The sequence below is a fragment of the Callospermophilus lateralis genome, chromosome 1 (assembly GCF_048772815.1).
Source record: "Callospermophilus lateralis isolate mCalLat2 chromosome 1, mCalLat2.hap1, whole genome shotgun sequence".
NCBI lineage: Eukaryota > Metazoa > Chordata > Mammalia > Rodentia > Sciuridae > Callospermophilus > Callospermophilus lateralis.
In genome coordinates this window covers 175,572,451-175,588,446 of record NC_135305.1, presented here as the reverse complement: position 1 = coordinate 175,588,446, position 15,996 = coordinate 175,572,451, and the positions used below count along the sequence as shown (strand labels likewise).

The 15,996-nt window shown below is 45.9% G+C and overlaps 1 protein-coding gene across 11 annotated transcripts in view; it reads left to right on the top strand.

The window, feature by feature from the left end:
* The window catches only part of Abhd6 (abhydrolase domain containing 6, acylglycerol lipase), a 63,172-nt gene extending 48,638 nt beyond the window's left edge, over positions 1-14,534 (top strand). For all 11 annotated transcript variants that reach the window (XM_076831613.1, XM_076831531.1, XM_076872958.1 and 8 more), the window contains 6 exons: positions 1,373-1,486; positions 2,922-3,054; positions 4,423-4,580; positions 6,871-6,925; positions 7,483-7,583; positions 13,431-14,534. In XM_076831613.1, coding sequence (XP_076687728.1) covers positions 1,373-1,486; positions 2,922-3,054; positions 4,423-4,580; positions 6,871-6,925; positions 7,483-7,583; positions 13,431-13,607 — 738 coding nt within the window. In that variant the 3' untranslated portion in view covers positions 13,608-14,534. The remainder of the gene's footprint in view (positions 1-1,372; positions 1,487-2,921; positions 3,055-4,422; positions 4,581-6,870; positions 6,926-7,482; positions 7,584-13,430) is intronic.
* Positions 14,535-15,996: the final 1,462 nt, after the last annotated feature.

The window sequence follows — 15,996 nt, the reverse complement described above, 5'->3', positions numbered from 1 at the left end:
CAGACGTGCACCACTGCGCCCAGCCATTTATTCTTTCATACTCCAGGTTGCCTCTCTCTCCCCCTGCCTCATGCTTGTTTTGTTCCTTCCTCCCCTCCCCCACTTCTTCTACTTCTGCTTTTTTTTTTTTTCCTTAGCCAGAGAAATGTTCTTGATGTGGCAGCTTCCTGGAATAGTTTTCCAACTCACTTTTTGCCCTGGTGTATGTGGTATGGCGCATGCTGTATTTGGTAAGAGTGACCAGCTGGTGAAGGCTGGAGCTTGCAGAAGTCATGGGAGGGCAGCGGCATCCCAGGCTCCCACCCTGGCAGGTATTATTTGGACTGAGAGGAAAAAGCTCACATAGCTTCTAGTGTCTTGGTCAAGGTTACCTTCTAGTTCCAAACACCACCATGAAGACAGCCTCACTTCCTGTCCCCACCTCAGATAAACATCTTCTATGTGATTGGATATTTATTGCTGATAACTGATGTTTCTCAGTTTCCTGTTTAAAAGTGGTATCTTCTCTGCATGGAAGAGGTGGTTTAGGGTAACAATAGTCGCAAGAATTAGATCTTACCCGGGCGCAGTGGTACCACCTGTAATCCCAGCAGCTTGGGAGGCTGAGGCAGGAGGATCACGAGTTCAAAGCCAGCCTCAGCAACTTAGGGAGACCCTAAGCAACTCAGAGAGGCCCTGTCTCTAAATAAAGTACAAAATAGGGCTGGGGATGTGGCAGGAGGATCACGAGTTCAAAGCCAGCCTTAGTGAGGCCCTGAACAACTCAGTGAAGCCCTGTCTCTCAATAAAGTACAAAATAGGGCTGGGGATGTGGCTCAGTGATTAAGTGCTCCTGAGTTCAATCCCCAGTACCAAAAAAAAAAAAAAAAAAAAAAAAAAAAGAAGAAGAAGAAAGAATTAGACCTTAATGCCAAGAAAAAAAAAAAAAAATTGAAACCAGCATCAGGGTGACCAGACATAATTTGGGGGAAAACATTGCTTCTCTTGGCTCTGTAGATGGCCAGGACTCTGGGAGGACAGAACCATCCTCCCTGTTTCCTTCGTTGGCTGTACAGCTAGAGTGAACTGTGGAAGGAAAAGGAAAGGAAGATGGACGTGCTCAGCAGTGTCAAGGAAGAGGGGAGAGAGCCTGCTGGCCTGAGCTCTGTCTCCTCTTCCCACTCCTCCCCTGAGCCCCTTTCCGTCTGTGTCTTGGTCCTTGGAGGCCTCTGCTCCCTGTGCGGCTACTGACCAAGCTTATTCATAGTAGTGGGGTAAAACAGGCCCAAGAAAGGCTGTCCAGGTCTTGGCAAGACAGAGGGACCTCCCCAGCAAAGTGAGCAGACACCTTTTGCACACCACACACTGATTCTCTGGGTCTCTGTATCCTTAGTTCCTGCCAAAGAACCTGCACCTGGTCTGCGTGGACATGCCAGGACACGAGGGCACCACTCGCTCCTCCCTGGATGACCTGTCCATAGATGGGCAAGTCAAGAGGATACATCAGGTAAGCAGGAGGCACCCCCCCAAATTTCCAAGACTGGGTCTTGCACATCATCCCATGCCCGACCCTTAGGAGAAGGGAAGAGAATTTCACACTGACTCCTGACCAGTCTCCAGAACATTCTGTCTGCAAGTGATCGCAAACCAAATGGCAGGCAGATGAGATTCGTGATCAGCTGTGGAGGTGGGCTAATTATGTGCTGTTCTCCTCTAAGTGGACTGTACTTGTCTGTGAAGAAATACATTCTGGGCATTTTCTCAGCTCTTGGAAAAGGAAGTTGAGAATTCTTCAGTTCTGTTTCCCTGTTTGGAGGTCTGTTTTTCTGCTCACCAGCTGCATGATAACAGCAGTAGCACCTCTGCCTAGCATCTGTCTCTAGCTCTCTCCCCTGAGCTCTCAAGGGCATAGAGGCTCATGAGCCATTTCAGGATTGTGTAGCTCTTAAGTTTCAGGTTAACATTAAGTATTTTGTTAATTATTAAGTATTTTCTCCAGATGAGGATATTGATTTAATAATGTATGCCGCCTCTATTAAACCATGCGTTGTTGTTGTTATTATTATTATCTGCAGTGCGGGGGATCAAACCTAAGGCCTTATGCATGCTAGGCAAGCTATGTGCCACTGAGCTACATCCCGAGCCCCTAAACTTTTTTTTTTTTTTTAATAAGGTCAGGAACCTTATCTCTTTGACTCTTTGCTCTATCCCCAGCACCTGACCCTAGTTCCTTGTACAAAATATGTTTTTAGACAATAGGTTGATGGTTGGTTGGAAAGGACAGGCTTTAAGTTAAGGCTGCAATTTTTTTGGGGGGGGGCGGGGCTGGGAATTGAACTCAGAGGCACTCAACCACTGCCATATACCCCCAGCCCTGTTTATATTTTATTTAGAGACAGGGTCTTACTAGGTTGCTTAGGGCCTCACTAAGTTGCTGAGGCTGGATTTGACTTGCATTCCTCCTGCCTCAAACTCCCAAGCCACTGGAATGACAGGGGTGTGCCACCACTCCTGGCCTAGGACCACAGTTTTTATAAACAAAATTAAACTGGAACACAGCCAAGCTCCTTTGCTTAGGGATTGTCTCTGACTGCTTTTGTGGTGTAGCTGCAGAGCTGAAGACTAGGAACAACCGACTGTATGTCCCACGACACAGAAAATATTTACTCTCTTGACCCATATGGAAAAGCTTACTGGCTTATTAATTAGGGGTATCCTTGAAGATTTATACCGAGATGGTCACTTGCCCTGGGTAAAGAGAAGTCCATCCAGGCACTAGGCTTGTCTTGATAATGGATCTAGGACAGTGTCAGACCTTCTCTTATCAGTAGCCATTCTCCGCTGTCCTCGGCCATGTTCTGTTGGACAGGGGCCTCTGCACTGGAATTACCTTTGTCATCGTCTCAGCTGTGTAACCACCTCCTTCTCGTTTCCCTTCCTAGTTTGTGGAATGCCTTAAGCTGAACAAAAAACCCTTCCACCTGATAGGCACCTCCATGGGCGGCCACGTGGCTGGAGTGTACGCGGCCTACTACCCATCGGATGTCTCCAGCCTGTGTCTCGTGTGCCCTGCTGGTGAGTCATGAGGTCGAAGCTCCCTGTGAGAGACTGGACCAGGGCGGGGTGAATCTCTGACCATCTTTTAAGATTATTATTATTATTATTATTTTTTAGTACAGGGATTGAATCCAGGGGCACTCGACCACTGAGCCACATCCCCAGCCCTATTTTTTATTTTATTTAGAGACAGGGTCTTACTGAGTGGCTTAGCACTTGCTTTTGCTGAGGCTGGCTTTGAACTCGTGATCCTCCTGCCTCAGCCTCCTGAGCCACTGGGATCACAGGCGTGTGCCACCACGCCCGGATTAAGTGTTGCCCTTCTGTGTAATGCCAGCCACTGTGGACTCTCTTGTGTCATGCTTCAGGGTTATAGGAAAAAATGGGCAACCTCAAAGGGAATCAGTCTCAGCTGTGCCCTAATGCTCTTCTAGAGGCAGAAGGCCTATGTTCTGCCCCAAACCAGGGATAGCTCAAGAGAAGATTCACATACTCCCTATGCTTTGGGAGAGGACCAAGGGGGTCCAGGACAAGGGAAGAAGGAACAGTCAGTCACTCCAGCCCTGAGTTTTCCTTCTAACCTGTGGTGCCTCACATAGCCTCTAAATAATACAGGTGTGCAAAGGGCACAGGCCAGCTGCTTCTAGGCTTGTTCTCATATTGTGTCATATGTAAGTGTTAAAATGCAGATTCTGCTTCAAGACTTGAGCCTCCTGCATTTATTTATTTTTGGTGGGAGGGGTCCAGATGTTCCTGATGCATGGACTTGTGTGAATAACCAGCCTTAAAATACCTTGAAGGATTTTTTTTTTTCCTGTGTTGCTCAGAGCATGGTTTTGACTTTGAGCACACAGTGCCAATTAAAAAGAAATCTTGGAGTCTGAGGAAGGATAATAGCATGTTCAAAGCCAGCCTCAGCAATTTAGTGAGGCCTAAGCAACACAGTGAGACCCTTCTCTAGATAAAATATGAAAAGAACTGGGGATGTGGCTCAGTAGTTAGGGAGCCCCTGGGTTCAATCCTTGTAGCAAAAGAAAAGAAAAGAAATCTACTGGTGAAAGAAACTGGAAATGTATTAGCTTTTGGTTGCTATTGAAAGTTGCCTACATAAAATGGGGGTTGGATGAGCTGGACGCAGTAGCACATACCTGTAATCCCAGCAACTCAGGAGGCAGAGAGGGAAGAGGATTGCAAGTTCAAGGCCAGCCTTAAAAAAGCAACTTAGCAAAACTTTGTCTCAAAATTAAGAAGAAAAAAAAAAAAAAGGACTGGGGCTGTTTATGTAACTCAGTAGTATTGTAGTATTGCACCCCTGGGATCAATCTCTACTACCAAAATAAAAGAAGGTAGATGTATTGTCCAGCTGTTTGGGTTTAAATCCCACAGGTTTGCAGTATTCAACTGATAATCAGTTTGTACAACGACTCAAAGAACTGCAGGACTCGGCCACCATGCAGAAGATTCCCTTGATCCCGTCTACCCCAGAAGAGATGAGTGAAATGCTCCAGCTCTGCTCCTATGTCCGCTTCAAGGTGCCCCAGCAGGTACGGTGGTCTCAGCATGACGCTCTTGCCCTCTACGTGGGGCTCTGGTGGTGAACACCAGCTTCCCTGCTCCATCTGCTCATCTACAAGTAAACAAAAAATTACAAATTGAAATGAGTTTTAGAAAGGAAATGAAGATCGTGTGTTGATTAAAAACAGAGGGACAGGGATAGCTCTAATGATCCTCTGTGAGGAGACCCCTTGTGCAGTATTGGAAAAGGCATACAAGTTCAGGGCTAGGGAAGGAGAGCAGATGGCTGGAGCTGAGACAGAGAAAGAATGGCTTGTGATAACGTTGGAAAAGGAAATGGGGACTAAATCAGATTCTCAATTAAAAAAAAGAAATCTATTATGAGTTGTCAGGCATGGGAAATTTTTAAGAAAATAAATGGCACTTCCAAAATCTTTCCTTCCCAGGAGAGCAGAAATACCCAACACGGCTTGCTGTGCCATCTTGTGATTGTATTCACTTGTCTGTGTGGTCTACTCTAAGTTTTTAAAATCAGGGATTTTGTCTTAATTGGGTGTTCTGTCCCTAGATCTTAGCACAGTGCTTGCATGAAGTAGGTCCTGGGTATAGAGAGGATTGACCATTGCTTCCATAGGATGCCTTGACAATGTAGGGATGGAGAACGCATGGGTAGGTGGATGTAGGAATGATGGATACATAGCTCATGCATGATCTATATGTGCATGATCTCTGAAGGTGCACACATAGACGAATTAGTGGCGGAACGGTTGGTTGGAAGGGTGGCAGGATGTGCCGATACTGCAGGAATGGAAGATGGATGGATTAGTGAATCCAGGATGGGATAGACACAGGAATATATGATTCAGGGAAATGGGATGGATGGATTCATCCATCAAGCAAGAAGAGGTGAAGGATGAATGGATGCAGGATGGTTAGAGGCAGGGGTACAGGATGAATAGCAGAACAAAGAAAATGTCTGATGCCAAGCACGGTATTGTTCGACAAGTTTTCATTGATCTCACCTTGGCCTTTCTTCTAGAACCATTCAGATTCTAGTCATGCTGCGGGGGGTTGGTTTAGTCAAAGCAGCCATGAGTGGGTCTTTCCAGCTTCAGTCAGTGCACAGGACTCCGGAGAGAATACGTTTGAGGGACTAGCTATGTTCCCAAGTAGATGATAGGAGTCGCAGCTGCTCGTGTGAACCCTGTACTCTACCTATGACTCCTGAGGCAGAGGAAGTGGAGGACTGTGTTCCTTCTGGCTATAGCTGCTAATAATAATAATAATAATAATTATTATTATTATTATTATTATATTATTATTATTATTATTATTTCTAGGAATTGAACCCAGGGGCACTTAACCACTGAGCTATATCCCAGTCCTTTTTTATGTTTTATTTAGAGACAGGGTCTCCCTGAGTTGCTTAGCGCCTTGCTAATTTGCTCAGGCTGCTTTTGAACTCGCAGTCCTCCTGCCTCAGCCTCCTGAGCCCCTGGGATTCCAGGCATGTGCCACTGTGCCCAACCTGGCCATGGCCACTTCTTTGGGTCGGTAGGCCAGGTACGGGTGATTTGGCCTGTCCACATTTGCTGCCACCCTTACCAGTCCTCAGCAAGGAGGGCAAAGATGATGTTAAATGATGAACAGAGCAGTATGGGACCCTCCCCAGAATTTTCTCAATAGATTTGTTTCTTTATTGCTTAATAAGCCCTTCATCCCCAATGTTTCAATTTTTTTTCAAAAAAAAAAACTTTTATATTTGGATATCACTGAATAATTCTGTGATATTATATTCATCCTCAAGTTCCTCCCTAATTTAAAAGAAAAGCCTTTTAAGATCCCACTCCCCATTGTATACAGCATCATGAGAATTTGTAGGACCTGCCTTTGGCAATGCAGGAAATTGGTAGATTTTCTTCCCCTTTTGTAGACTGAGCCCAGGGTGTGTGCTGGGTAAGCACACCACCATCGAGCTGCATCCCCAGCACTTTTAATTTAATTTGTTTATTTTTTTAATATTTATTTTTTAGTTGTAGTTGGACACAATACCTTTATTTTATTTATTTATTTTTATGTGGAGCTGAGAATTGAACCCAGGGCATCCCCCATGCTAGGCAGGCGCTCTACCGCTGAGCCACAACTCCAGCCTCGTTTTAATTTTATTTTGAGACATAGTCTTGCTCAATTGCCCAGGATGGCCTTAAACTTGCGATCCTCCTTCCTCAGCCTCCCTAGTAGCTGAGATTATAGGTGTGTGCCACCACACCCAGCTCTGAGTCTTCTCTTGCCATCTAACTTTGGGTTCTTTATCCTCAGATCCTGCAAGGCCTTGTTGATGTCCGCATCCCTCATAACAACTTCTACAGAAAGTGTAAGTAGCCCCAGCTTTCAGCTTGGAACGTATTGCAAGTCACGCTTCATGACTGGCTGCCTTTCATTTCTTAAACCTCTGCAACTTTGAACGTTTCCTGGGCCCCTGAGGAGAGGAGGTGGTGTCCTAGACTGGATGATCTCTTGTCTGTATTGCAATGTCCCTGGGCACAACCTGGCACACAATTTTTTTTAAATTGTTTTTTATTTAGTCTTTTTAGTTATATACAACAGTAGGGTGTATTTTGACATATTATACTCACATGGAGTATAATGTCCCATTCTTGTGGTACGTGATGTGGAGTTTCACTGGTTGTGTGTCCATATATGAACATAGGAAAGTCATGTCTGGTTCATTCCACTGTCTTTCCCATTCCCATCCTCCCCACCCACACTCCATCCTGTCCAATACGGTGACACCTCCCCCCCCCACACACACACACACACAGAGCCCATCTTTTGTGAGTCAGCATCTGTGTATCAGAGAGAACATTCAGCCTTTGGTTTGTTTGTAACCAGGCACACACTTACCTCCGTTTTCCTTTTGTTCTTGACAAGTGTTTTTGGAAATCGTCAATGAAAAGTCCAGATATTCTCTTCATCAGAACATGGACAAGATCAAGGTCCCGACACAGATCATCTGGGGGAAACAGGACCAGGTATGTCATAGGGCCCTGCAGAAGACTTGCCTTGATGAAAAGCAGGGGTCATTTATGAAATGAGCCCCTGTAGCCCTTTTGTGCTATCAGGAGAGGTGGCAGATAGCCATGCCAGGTGCCAAGGGGCATAATTCTCTTATTCGGGAGTAGCAACATTTGATTTTTAAAATGAAAGGCAATTTAAAATTACTTTTTTATATATCATACTTATATTGTTAACAGCAAATCTTATTAAACCTATACCTATTTTCTGTAAATCATTCTCTTTTTAAAATTTTTTGAAGTCTGTTTTAATTAGTTATACATGACAGTAGAATGCACTTTGATACATCATATATAAGAGAGTATAATTTCTCATTCTTCTGGTTATACCTGATGTAGAATCCCACTGGGCATATAGTTATATATGCACTTAGGGTTATAATGTCTGATTCTTTCTACTGTCCTTCTTACCCCCTCGCCCCCTCCCCTCCCTTTACTCCCCTTAAAATCATTTTCATCACCTCTAGTCCCAGCTACTTGGGAGGCTAAAGCAGGGGACCCCTTGGACCCAGGAGTTGGAGCCCAGTCTGGGCAACTTAGCAAGACCCTGACTTGAAATATAAAGTAGTGAAAAAGGGCTGGGCTGCGGGTGAAGCTCTGCAGTCCCTGGCATTCAATCCCCACCACAAAAAAAAAAAAAAAAAAAAAAAGGCGGGGCGGGGGAGAATATGGGAATAAAGTTTAGTAGGCTCTGTCAGTTTGGTAGGGCAAAGTACCATAGCCTCAGCGACTTAAACAACAGAAGCTTATTGTCTCACAGTTCTAGAGGCTAGAAGTCCGAGATCAGGGTGTCAACCATGTTGGTTCTTGCTGTGGGCCGAGAGGGAGAATCTTTTTGTGCCATTCCCCTAACTTCTGCGGCTTTCTGGCCTCTTTGGCATTCCTTGGCTTATATAAACATTCTCATTTGTACCTTCATCTTCACATGGGATTCTGTCTGTGTGGCTGGCTGGCTCTCTATCCGAATTTCCCCTTTTTAGAAGAACACCAATAGCTGGGCATGCATGCCTGTAAACCCAGTGGCTTGAGAGGCTGAGACAGGAGGATTGTGAGTTCAAAGCCAGCCTCAGCAACTTAATTAGGCCCCAAGCAACTCAGTGAGACCCTGTTTAAATCAAATATAAAAAAGGGCTGGGGATGTTGCTCAGTGGTTAAGCACCCCTGAGTTCCATCCTTGGTATAAAACAAAACAAAAACCCACCAGTCCTATTGAATTAGGGCCACCCTGTACCCATATACTTCATTTTAATTAATTACATCTGTAATGTCTCTGTTTCCAAATAGGGTCACATTCTAAGGTACTAGGAGTTAGGGCTTCAATATATAGGTTTGTGAGAGGCACAACCAGCTGATTAACAGGCTCTGCAAAGAAATTCTGATTGACACTCCCAGAAGCTCCTTTTCTAACTGCTTTTTAGAAATCATGTCTTACTGAAAGTTCTTCAAAATGTGCAAAGCAAGAGGAGGCAATGAGAAATGAAGCCTTTAGAAGGTCTACAATGCAGGCAGAGTGATATTGTCTGCTCAACAGTGTGCTATTAAATATTTTGAGAAAGGATATTGAAGTTATAGTTAGTTTTCTGTTGCTGTAATAAACTGCCCAAGACCAGGTAGTTTATAAAGACTGAAAGTCTATTTGGCTCAATTCTGGAGGCTGGGAAGTCCACACGCAGGGTACCAGCATCTGCTCAGTGTCTGGGGAGGGTCTTCTTGCTGCTTCATAACATGGTAGAGGGTATCACATGGTAGAACAGAGCACGCATACTAGGCGTAGCTCACTTTTGTTTATTTATTATTTGATTTTTGAGACAGAGTCTCTCACTAAGTTGCCCATGCTGGCCTCAAACTTGCAATCTTCCTGCCTTAGACTCCCAAGTAGCTAGAATCTCAGATGTGTGACACCGCACGTGGACCTAAGTCACCTATATAACAAAATTTTTCGCACGGCACTGAACCTACTCCCATGGCAGTGATACTAATTTGTCAACGAGGACACAGGATAAAGTTTCCAACCCATGAACTTTTGGGGACACATTCAACCCACATTAGGCTCTGACGTGAAAACCATCATTGTGAGCCCGGTCAGGGCTATGAAAGCAAAGATAGGAGGTCAGGCTGCAGTCTCAGAGGCCCACGAGTGCACAGATGGCCCAGGCAGAAAACACTGGCAGGAGAAGTCAGCTGTATGCTCATGGTGCATGCGAGGAGGCAGGGGATGGTGTCTCAGAGCAGCCTGGTGCGGCCAAGGATGCACAGCACAGGAATAGGGACACAGAAAGGAGGAGGGTCTCCTTTCTGCCGCAGCCAAGGGACTGAAAGAAGCTTTGTGCCTCATTAGAGAAGCGGGATCCAGGCTCAGCCAGAAGGGAGTCACTTGATCAGAGACCAAAACCAGAACAATGAAGGCCTTTCTTTATTGTGAGAATCTCAAAGGTGAATCGGGGCTCTCAGGGGGCCAGCAGGGAGAGGCTGTGCCCCATGGTCCTACAGAAGCCAGAGCGCTGGCCTTGGGGGCAGCAAGTCTCCATTCCAGCCCTGCCTTTGCTCTTCATTAGCCTGTGACCTTGAACAGGTCACCCAGCCCTCCAAATCGAGGGTGTCTCTTCCACTGCTGGGGTGATTGTGAGGCTCCCATGAGCTAATGTGTGTTGCAGTGGTCTTTCTCAAGTTATCAAAGAACACGTGATTTATTACACATGTCCTTTGCCTCAACTCATGGTCCAGAATTTTCTCCCAGACTCTGAAATCCATTTTGCTCCAGGGAAAGAGCCCAGCATTCTATGGGTCTGCCACAAATATGATCAGGTCCCTTACATTTCATGGACCATCCCAGGACCGAGGCCAAACAGCAGAGGGGACAGGGGTCCTTTATTTCATGACTTTTTGTTCTCTGGCTCTTTTTCTGCTCTGTCATCAACAGTTGGTGTCATAGCACCCATCCCCATCAGGCTGAATTCAGCCTCTCTCTTCTTTGGACCCCTATCACCTGTAGCTCTACTGCCCAACCAGAGGGGAAGCTGGGTGCACTGCCATCTATGCGAAGGGGACCTCCTGGATTTGGGCAATAGACAACCTTCTTTATGTCTCTTCTCCCTGCTGGCACATGCCTGGTGTGCAGGAGACCCAGAGTACACAGCAAGTGAGCAAGCAAGAAAGTATGTGAACGAACTAGCAGAGGGACAAATCCATCAGCTAACTGCCATCATGTCTGAAGTCAGTTAATAAGTATTTATTGAGCACCTACTATATATCTGATACTATATAATAGACCCTGGAGATACAGGAGAGACCAAGACAGGATCCTGCCCTCTGGCAGCTTATGATCTACCGGCCACTGTAATGCAGGACAGGGTTAGAACATGGGTGAGATGACAGAGATGTATCATGCAAGTTCCAGGGTTGGATCTTATCTATAATTATAATTTTAGGGGGGAGGGGTTTACTAGAAATTGAACCCAGTGGTGCTTAACTACTGAGCCACATCCCCAGCCCTTTTTTATATTTGATTTAGAGACAGGGTCTCGTTGAGTTATTCAGGGCCTTGCTAAATTGCTGAGGCTCATTTTGAACTCATAATTCTCCTGCCTCAGCCTCCTGAGCCACTGGGATCACAGGTATGTGCCACCATACCCAGCTCATATTTATAATTTTGATAAGTTTGTTCATCATGCATTTTTTGCATTTGTGTATATTTTATAAAATATTGCATTAAAATATTTTTCATCTTGATTGCTGAGTATTCTGATCCCCATTTAAATTTTGGACCCCTGGTGAATACCTCATTTGGCTCACCTCGTTCTGTCCCTGGCTTAGGATAGAATGGAGGCAAGATTTTTTTTTTCTTTGTCATTTATATGAATAATCTGTTCGAGAAATTGCTGCTCTGATTCTGCAATTGTGCATATCTCATCAGGACCCATTGAGCAATTTCAATGGGTGGCAGTGGAGAATGCTGGTTTTGTAATGCCAACCAGCGTAACAGTGCCCAAACCAGAACTCACGTGGGGATTTTGCCCTTGAGTTGTGGTTTCTGGTTTCTCTGCAGGATGCAAGTTCCTGTCTTCTCACCAGTTGACTCCATCTGCATTCCCTCTCAGTATTTTTCCATAGTCACTGAACTTCACTCCTGCCCAAATAGTGACCACAGCAGAAATGTCCAAGCTCTGCTGGCTGCTCCCCTCTCCCTGGGCTCTGTATTCCCTGATCCTTTCCCTGGGTGCTCTGAAGTGTTCCCTTCCCTGCTGAGGCATTCTGTCCACCTTGCTTCTGGGTGGGTAGAAAACCTTCATTTCCAGGCACGGTGGTGGCTCAGGCTTGTAATCCTGACCACTGAGGCTGAGGCAGGAGGATCATGAGTTCAAAGCCAGCCTTGGCAACTTAGTGAGGCCCTCAGCAACTCAGTGAGACCCTGTCTCAAAATAAAACATTAAAAGGAATGGGGATGTGGATCAGTGGTCGAGTGCCCCTGAGCTGAATCCCTGATTCAAAAAAAAAAACAAAAAACTTCATTTAATAATCTGGGTTGATGAGACTAAAGCTCGAAAACAAAAATATGCTAGAGTAGCCGGGCATGGTGGAGCACACCTGTAATCCCAGTGGCTCAGGAGGCTGAGGCAAGAGGATCGCAAGTTCAAAGCCAGCCTTGGCAACTTAGTGAGGACCTAAGCAATTCAGTGAGACCCTGTCTCTAAATAAAATATATAAAAAAGGGCTGGGGATGTGGCTCAGTGATTGAGAGTGCCCCCGAGTTCAATCCCCGGTAACAGAGAAAGAAAAGAGTGCTCAAATTGGGTGGCCTCTTTGCTTTTGCCATTAAGGTTGGAGAGGAGGGGCCCTCTTGTCTGGGATGAGTTGCAGGTGAAGGCCATTAAGAGAGGGGCAGTGAACGCAGATCCTCTAAGTAAGGACGCTGGGAGGGAGATCACCAGATTGGCATAAAGGTAACGGAGAGGAAAATGAGAGCAAACGAGTTGTTTGAAAAGCGTGAGCCCTGGGAAAGTGCTGGCTTTCATGCTGGAAAAGCACTCCCTCTTATTTATCAACCTCAGGTCTAGGTCACACAGCCCTGGAGATCCCTGAAGCTTCTTCCAAAGAGGGACCCCCTACTCGTGGTAATAAGCACTCACCTCTTCCTACAGTTGGGGCTGCCCTAATCCAGCTGAAAGGCTGGCTGCTCAAGTCACTCACCTTTTCCCAGCCCCTGGCTCCCAACCAGCGTAACAGTACCCAAACCAGAAATCCAGTGGGGATTTTGCCCTGCATCCCCACGGGCCTCGAGTGGTGGCCTTCCTTCTGCCCCTCCCTACTCTCTGCATGCTCTATCTTGCCACCTTGCTCCTGGCTGACTCTGTGCTTTCCATGACTTCTCGCCCTCCTCCTCATTCCGTGAAGAACCCACTCCCCCACCCCTGGCTCTCGGCTCTTGCAGGATTCAGTAAGAACAATGTCTTCCTCTTCTCGGCTCCTCCCCTGGGCTGCCAGCCTCCAGGATCCTCCCCTAGCAGAGCCACTGTCACACCATTCTGCATTTGTCTGTTGACCTGTCTGCCTCCCCACCAGACCATAACCTCCTCCCAGAAGGCACTGTGTCCCTTCCGCCAAAGTATCATTGGCCGTGACCTAATTCCTGATACCGGGTTGCAGAATCAAACAGGAGACATGCTGGTCACTTCCACCAGGGCGCCATCAATGGCACCCTGAAGTGACTTGGTCCTTCCGTTGGTCCCAACAACCTGACCCCTGCCAGGTCTCAGTGGGAATGGTCTTCACAAAGTGTCCTGTCTCTCTCCCTCCCTGTCTGCGCAGGTCCTCGATGTGTCTGGGGCAGACATGTTGGCCAAGTCGATCGCCAACTGCCAGGTGGAGCTTCTAGAAAACTGCGGGCACTCGGTGGTGATGGAGAGACCCAGGAAGACGGCCAAGCTCATCATCGACTTTTTCACTTCTGTGCATCACGCAGACAACAACAAGAAGCTGGACTGAAGCCCTGGCCTGCAGCCTGCATCCAGCACTCGGCATCCACTCCCGTCCCCAGAACCTGACGCGGCCACCACTCTCAGGGATCCTGCCCCAAATGCGGTCGGAGCGCCAGTGTCCCTGAGGAATCCAGTCCCCTTTTCCCAGTATCCTTGGTTCCACAGAGCTTCAGGGGCCACAAGGAAACCCTCCAAGATCTTTTTCCCAAAATGGAAACTAACATGGAACAAAATCAGAACACCCAGCCATGAAGTCTCCTGAGAAGTCTTCAGGTTCGAAGAGGCCATCTGGGACCATTGTCATCCAGGACGTTTTTTTAGGAGGTTCTTCACACTGGGACTCGAGAGAGATTTGTTGCTTCAGATATATTCCCCTGCATGGTCAGTGGCTTCTGTAGGAGGATAGTTAGTCCTCATTCACCGAACCCTCTTGTTTAGGTCTAAGATAAGGTGTTGCACAGAGGCCCATCTATGAATGTGCCCATGAACCACAAGATCAGGGAGGAAAATGGCATGTACAGAGAGCCACAGCTCCAGCTTGGCCGGCCCTCAGAACTGCCTGAGCAGCAGAAAAACACGTGGGTGGTTTGTTTGGCACCCATGAGTCAGGTACGCAGGGAGTGAACCCAGAAGAGTCACAGAGGAAGAGCACCTGGTAGGGTGGGTTTCCTAGATATAATTTATTATTTCCAAAAATGGGACTAAGAAAGCAATAATGTTCTAAACATCTATCTAAATAATCAGACCTGAGTTCCACCCACAAGCGACTTGTGAGCCTCTTTTCTATTTTGCTGTGCTACTGAAAACCCTTGGATGTAAAATACTAGTTTGTTAATGAATTCTGTGAATTCTGTGAACAGTAACGTGATTGAAAATTGAGTCTAAACAGCTGTAAAAGTGACCACAATGATGTGAAATAAATAAGTCTAGATCAGCTGCTTGCAGGTGGTTTCTATTTCTGAGCTCCTAAGTAAGTGCAGTGTTGGTGGATCTTTTTTCTGTTCAGTTTAGAATATGTTTTTAAAATAAGGTGTTAGGGCTAGGGATATAGCTCCGTGGTGGAGTGCTTGCCTAGGGTATATGAGGCCCTGGGTTTGATCTCCAACACTGGGGAAAAATGATAATAATAAAGTAAGGCTTGTTCTACAGGCATTGGAAGCCTTTGTTCGGATGATTGATTAGTTTCATTTTAAGAAATCATATTTGCAGTCAGCTATGGTGGCACATTCCTGTAATCCCAGCTACTTGGGCTGCTGAGGCAGGAGGATTGCAAGTTCAAGACCAGCCTGGGCAACCTGTCTCAAAAAATAAAAAGGGCTGGGAATGCAGCTCAGTGGTAGAGCACCTCTGGGTTCAATCCCAAGTCCCTCAAAAGAAAAGGAAGAAATGATGATTGCAGTTTTTATTCAAGTAAAATTCTACATCAAAAACAGAAATCATCAAACTATTCCTTTTGACTTGCTTCTGTTGCATTTAGAAACCCTAAACTCAGGAGCTCTAGTCTTTCAAACTTTTTTTTATAGAGCGTCTACAACCAAGTAGTTCTGGAAATAAAGCAAGATGAACTTTAGAGTTTAAATGAGCATTCAGGAAGTGGTCTGAATATTTTAATTTTTTTCAGAGAAGAGTAGGATATGGATCTTGAGAAGACACAAAAATGTAACATCAAACTTGTGGGATGCAGCTAAAGCAGTATTCAGAGGGAAGTTCATAGGCCTAAGTACATATATTTAAAAAGAAGAAAGGCAGAAAGTTAATAAGTTGAACTTCAATCTGAAGAAGGTAGGAAAGAAATACTAAGTCAAAACCAGAAAAAAAGGAAATAATAGAGATGAAAACGAAAATCAACAGACTAGAAAAGAAAGTAGATCATAGATATTTTACTTGTTCTAATCTCCTATTGTCACCAAGAATTTCATGGGGGAGAGGGGGTCCTTCTAGGCAGGTCTGAGTGGGTGAGAGGTGGTGTCCTCAGGGTCACTAAAGAAGCCCAGACTTGGGATCAGTATTGGATCAGCAGCTTTCCTGAGTGAAAGGATTCTGTCCTCCGGGTTAAATGCCACTGAGGATCACGTCCAGAGGAATCTCTAAGCTGGATGTGTACCACATACCTGTAACACTAGTGGCTCAGGAGGATCGCAAGTTTGAGGCCAGCTTCAGCAGCAACTTATTGAGGCCCTAAGGACTTCCTTAGTCTCAAGATTTAAAAAAAAAAAAAAAGAGTTGGGTATGTGGCTCAGTGGTTAAGCATCCCGGGGTTCAATCCCCTGTACCAAAAAAAAAAAGTACAGATTTGTGTGTGTGGTTTTTTTGGGGTGAGGGGGAGTCAGCTGAGGCAGGGGGTATTGTCCTCAAATTACCTGCCAAGGTCAGCACCAGAGAGCAATGGTGCAGGG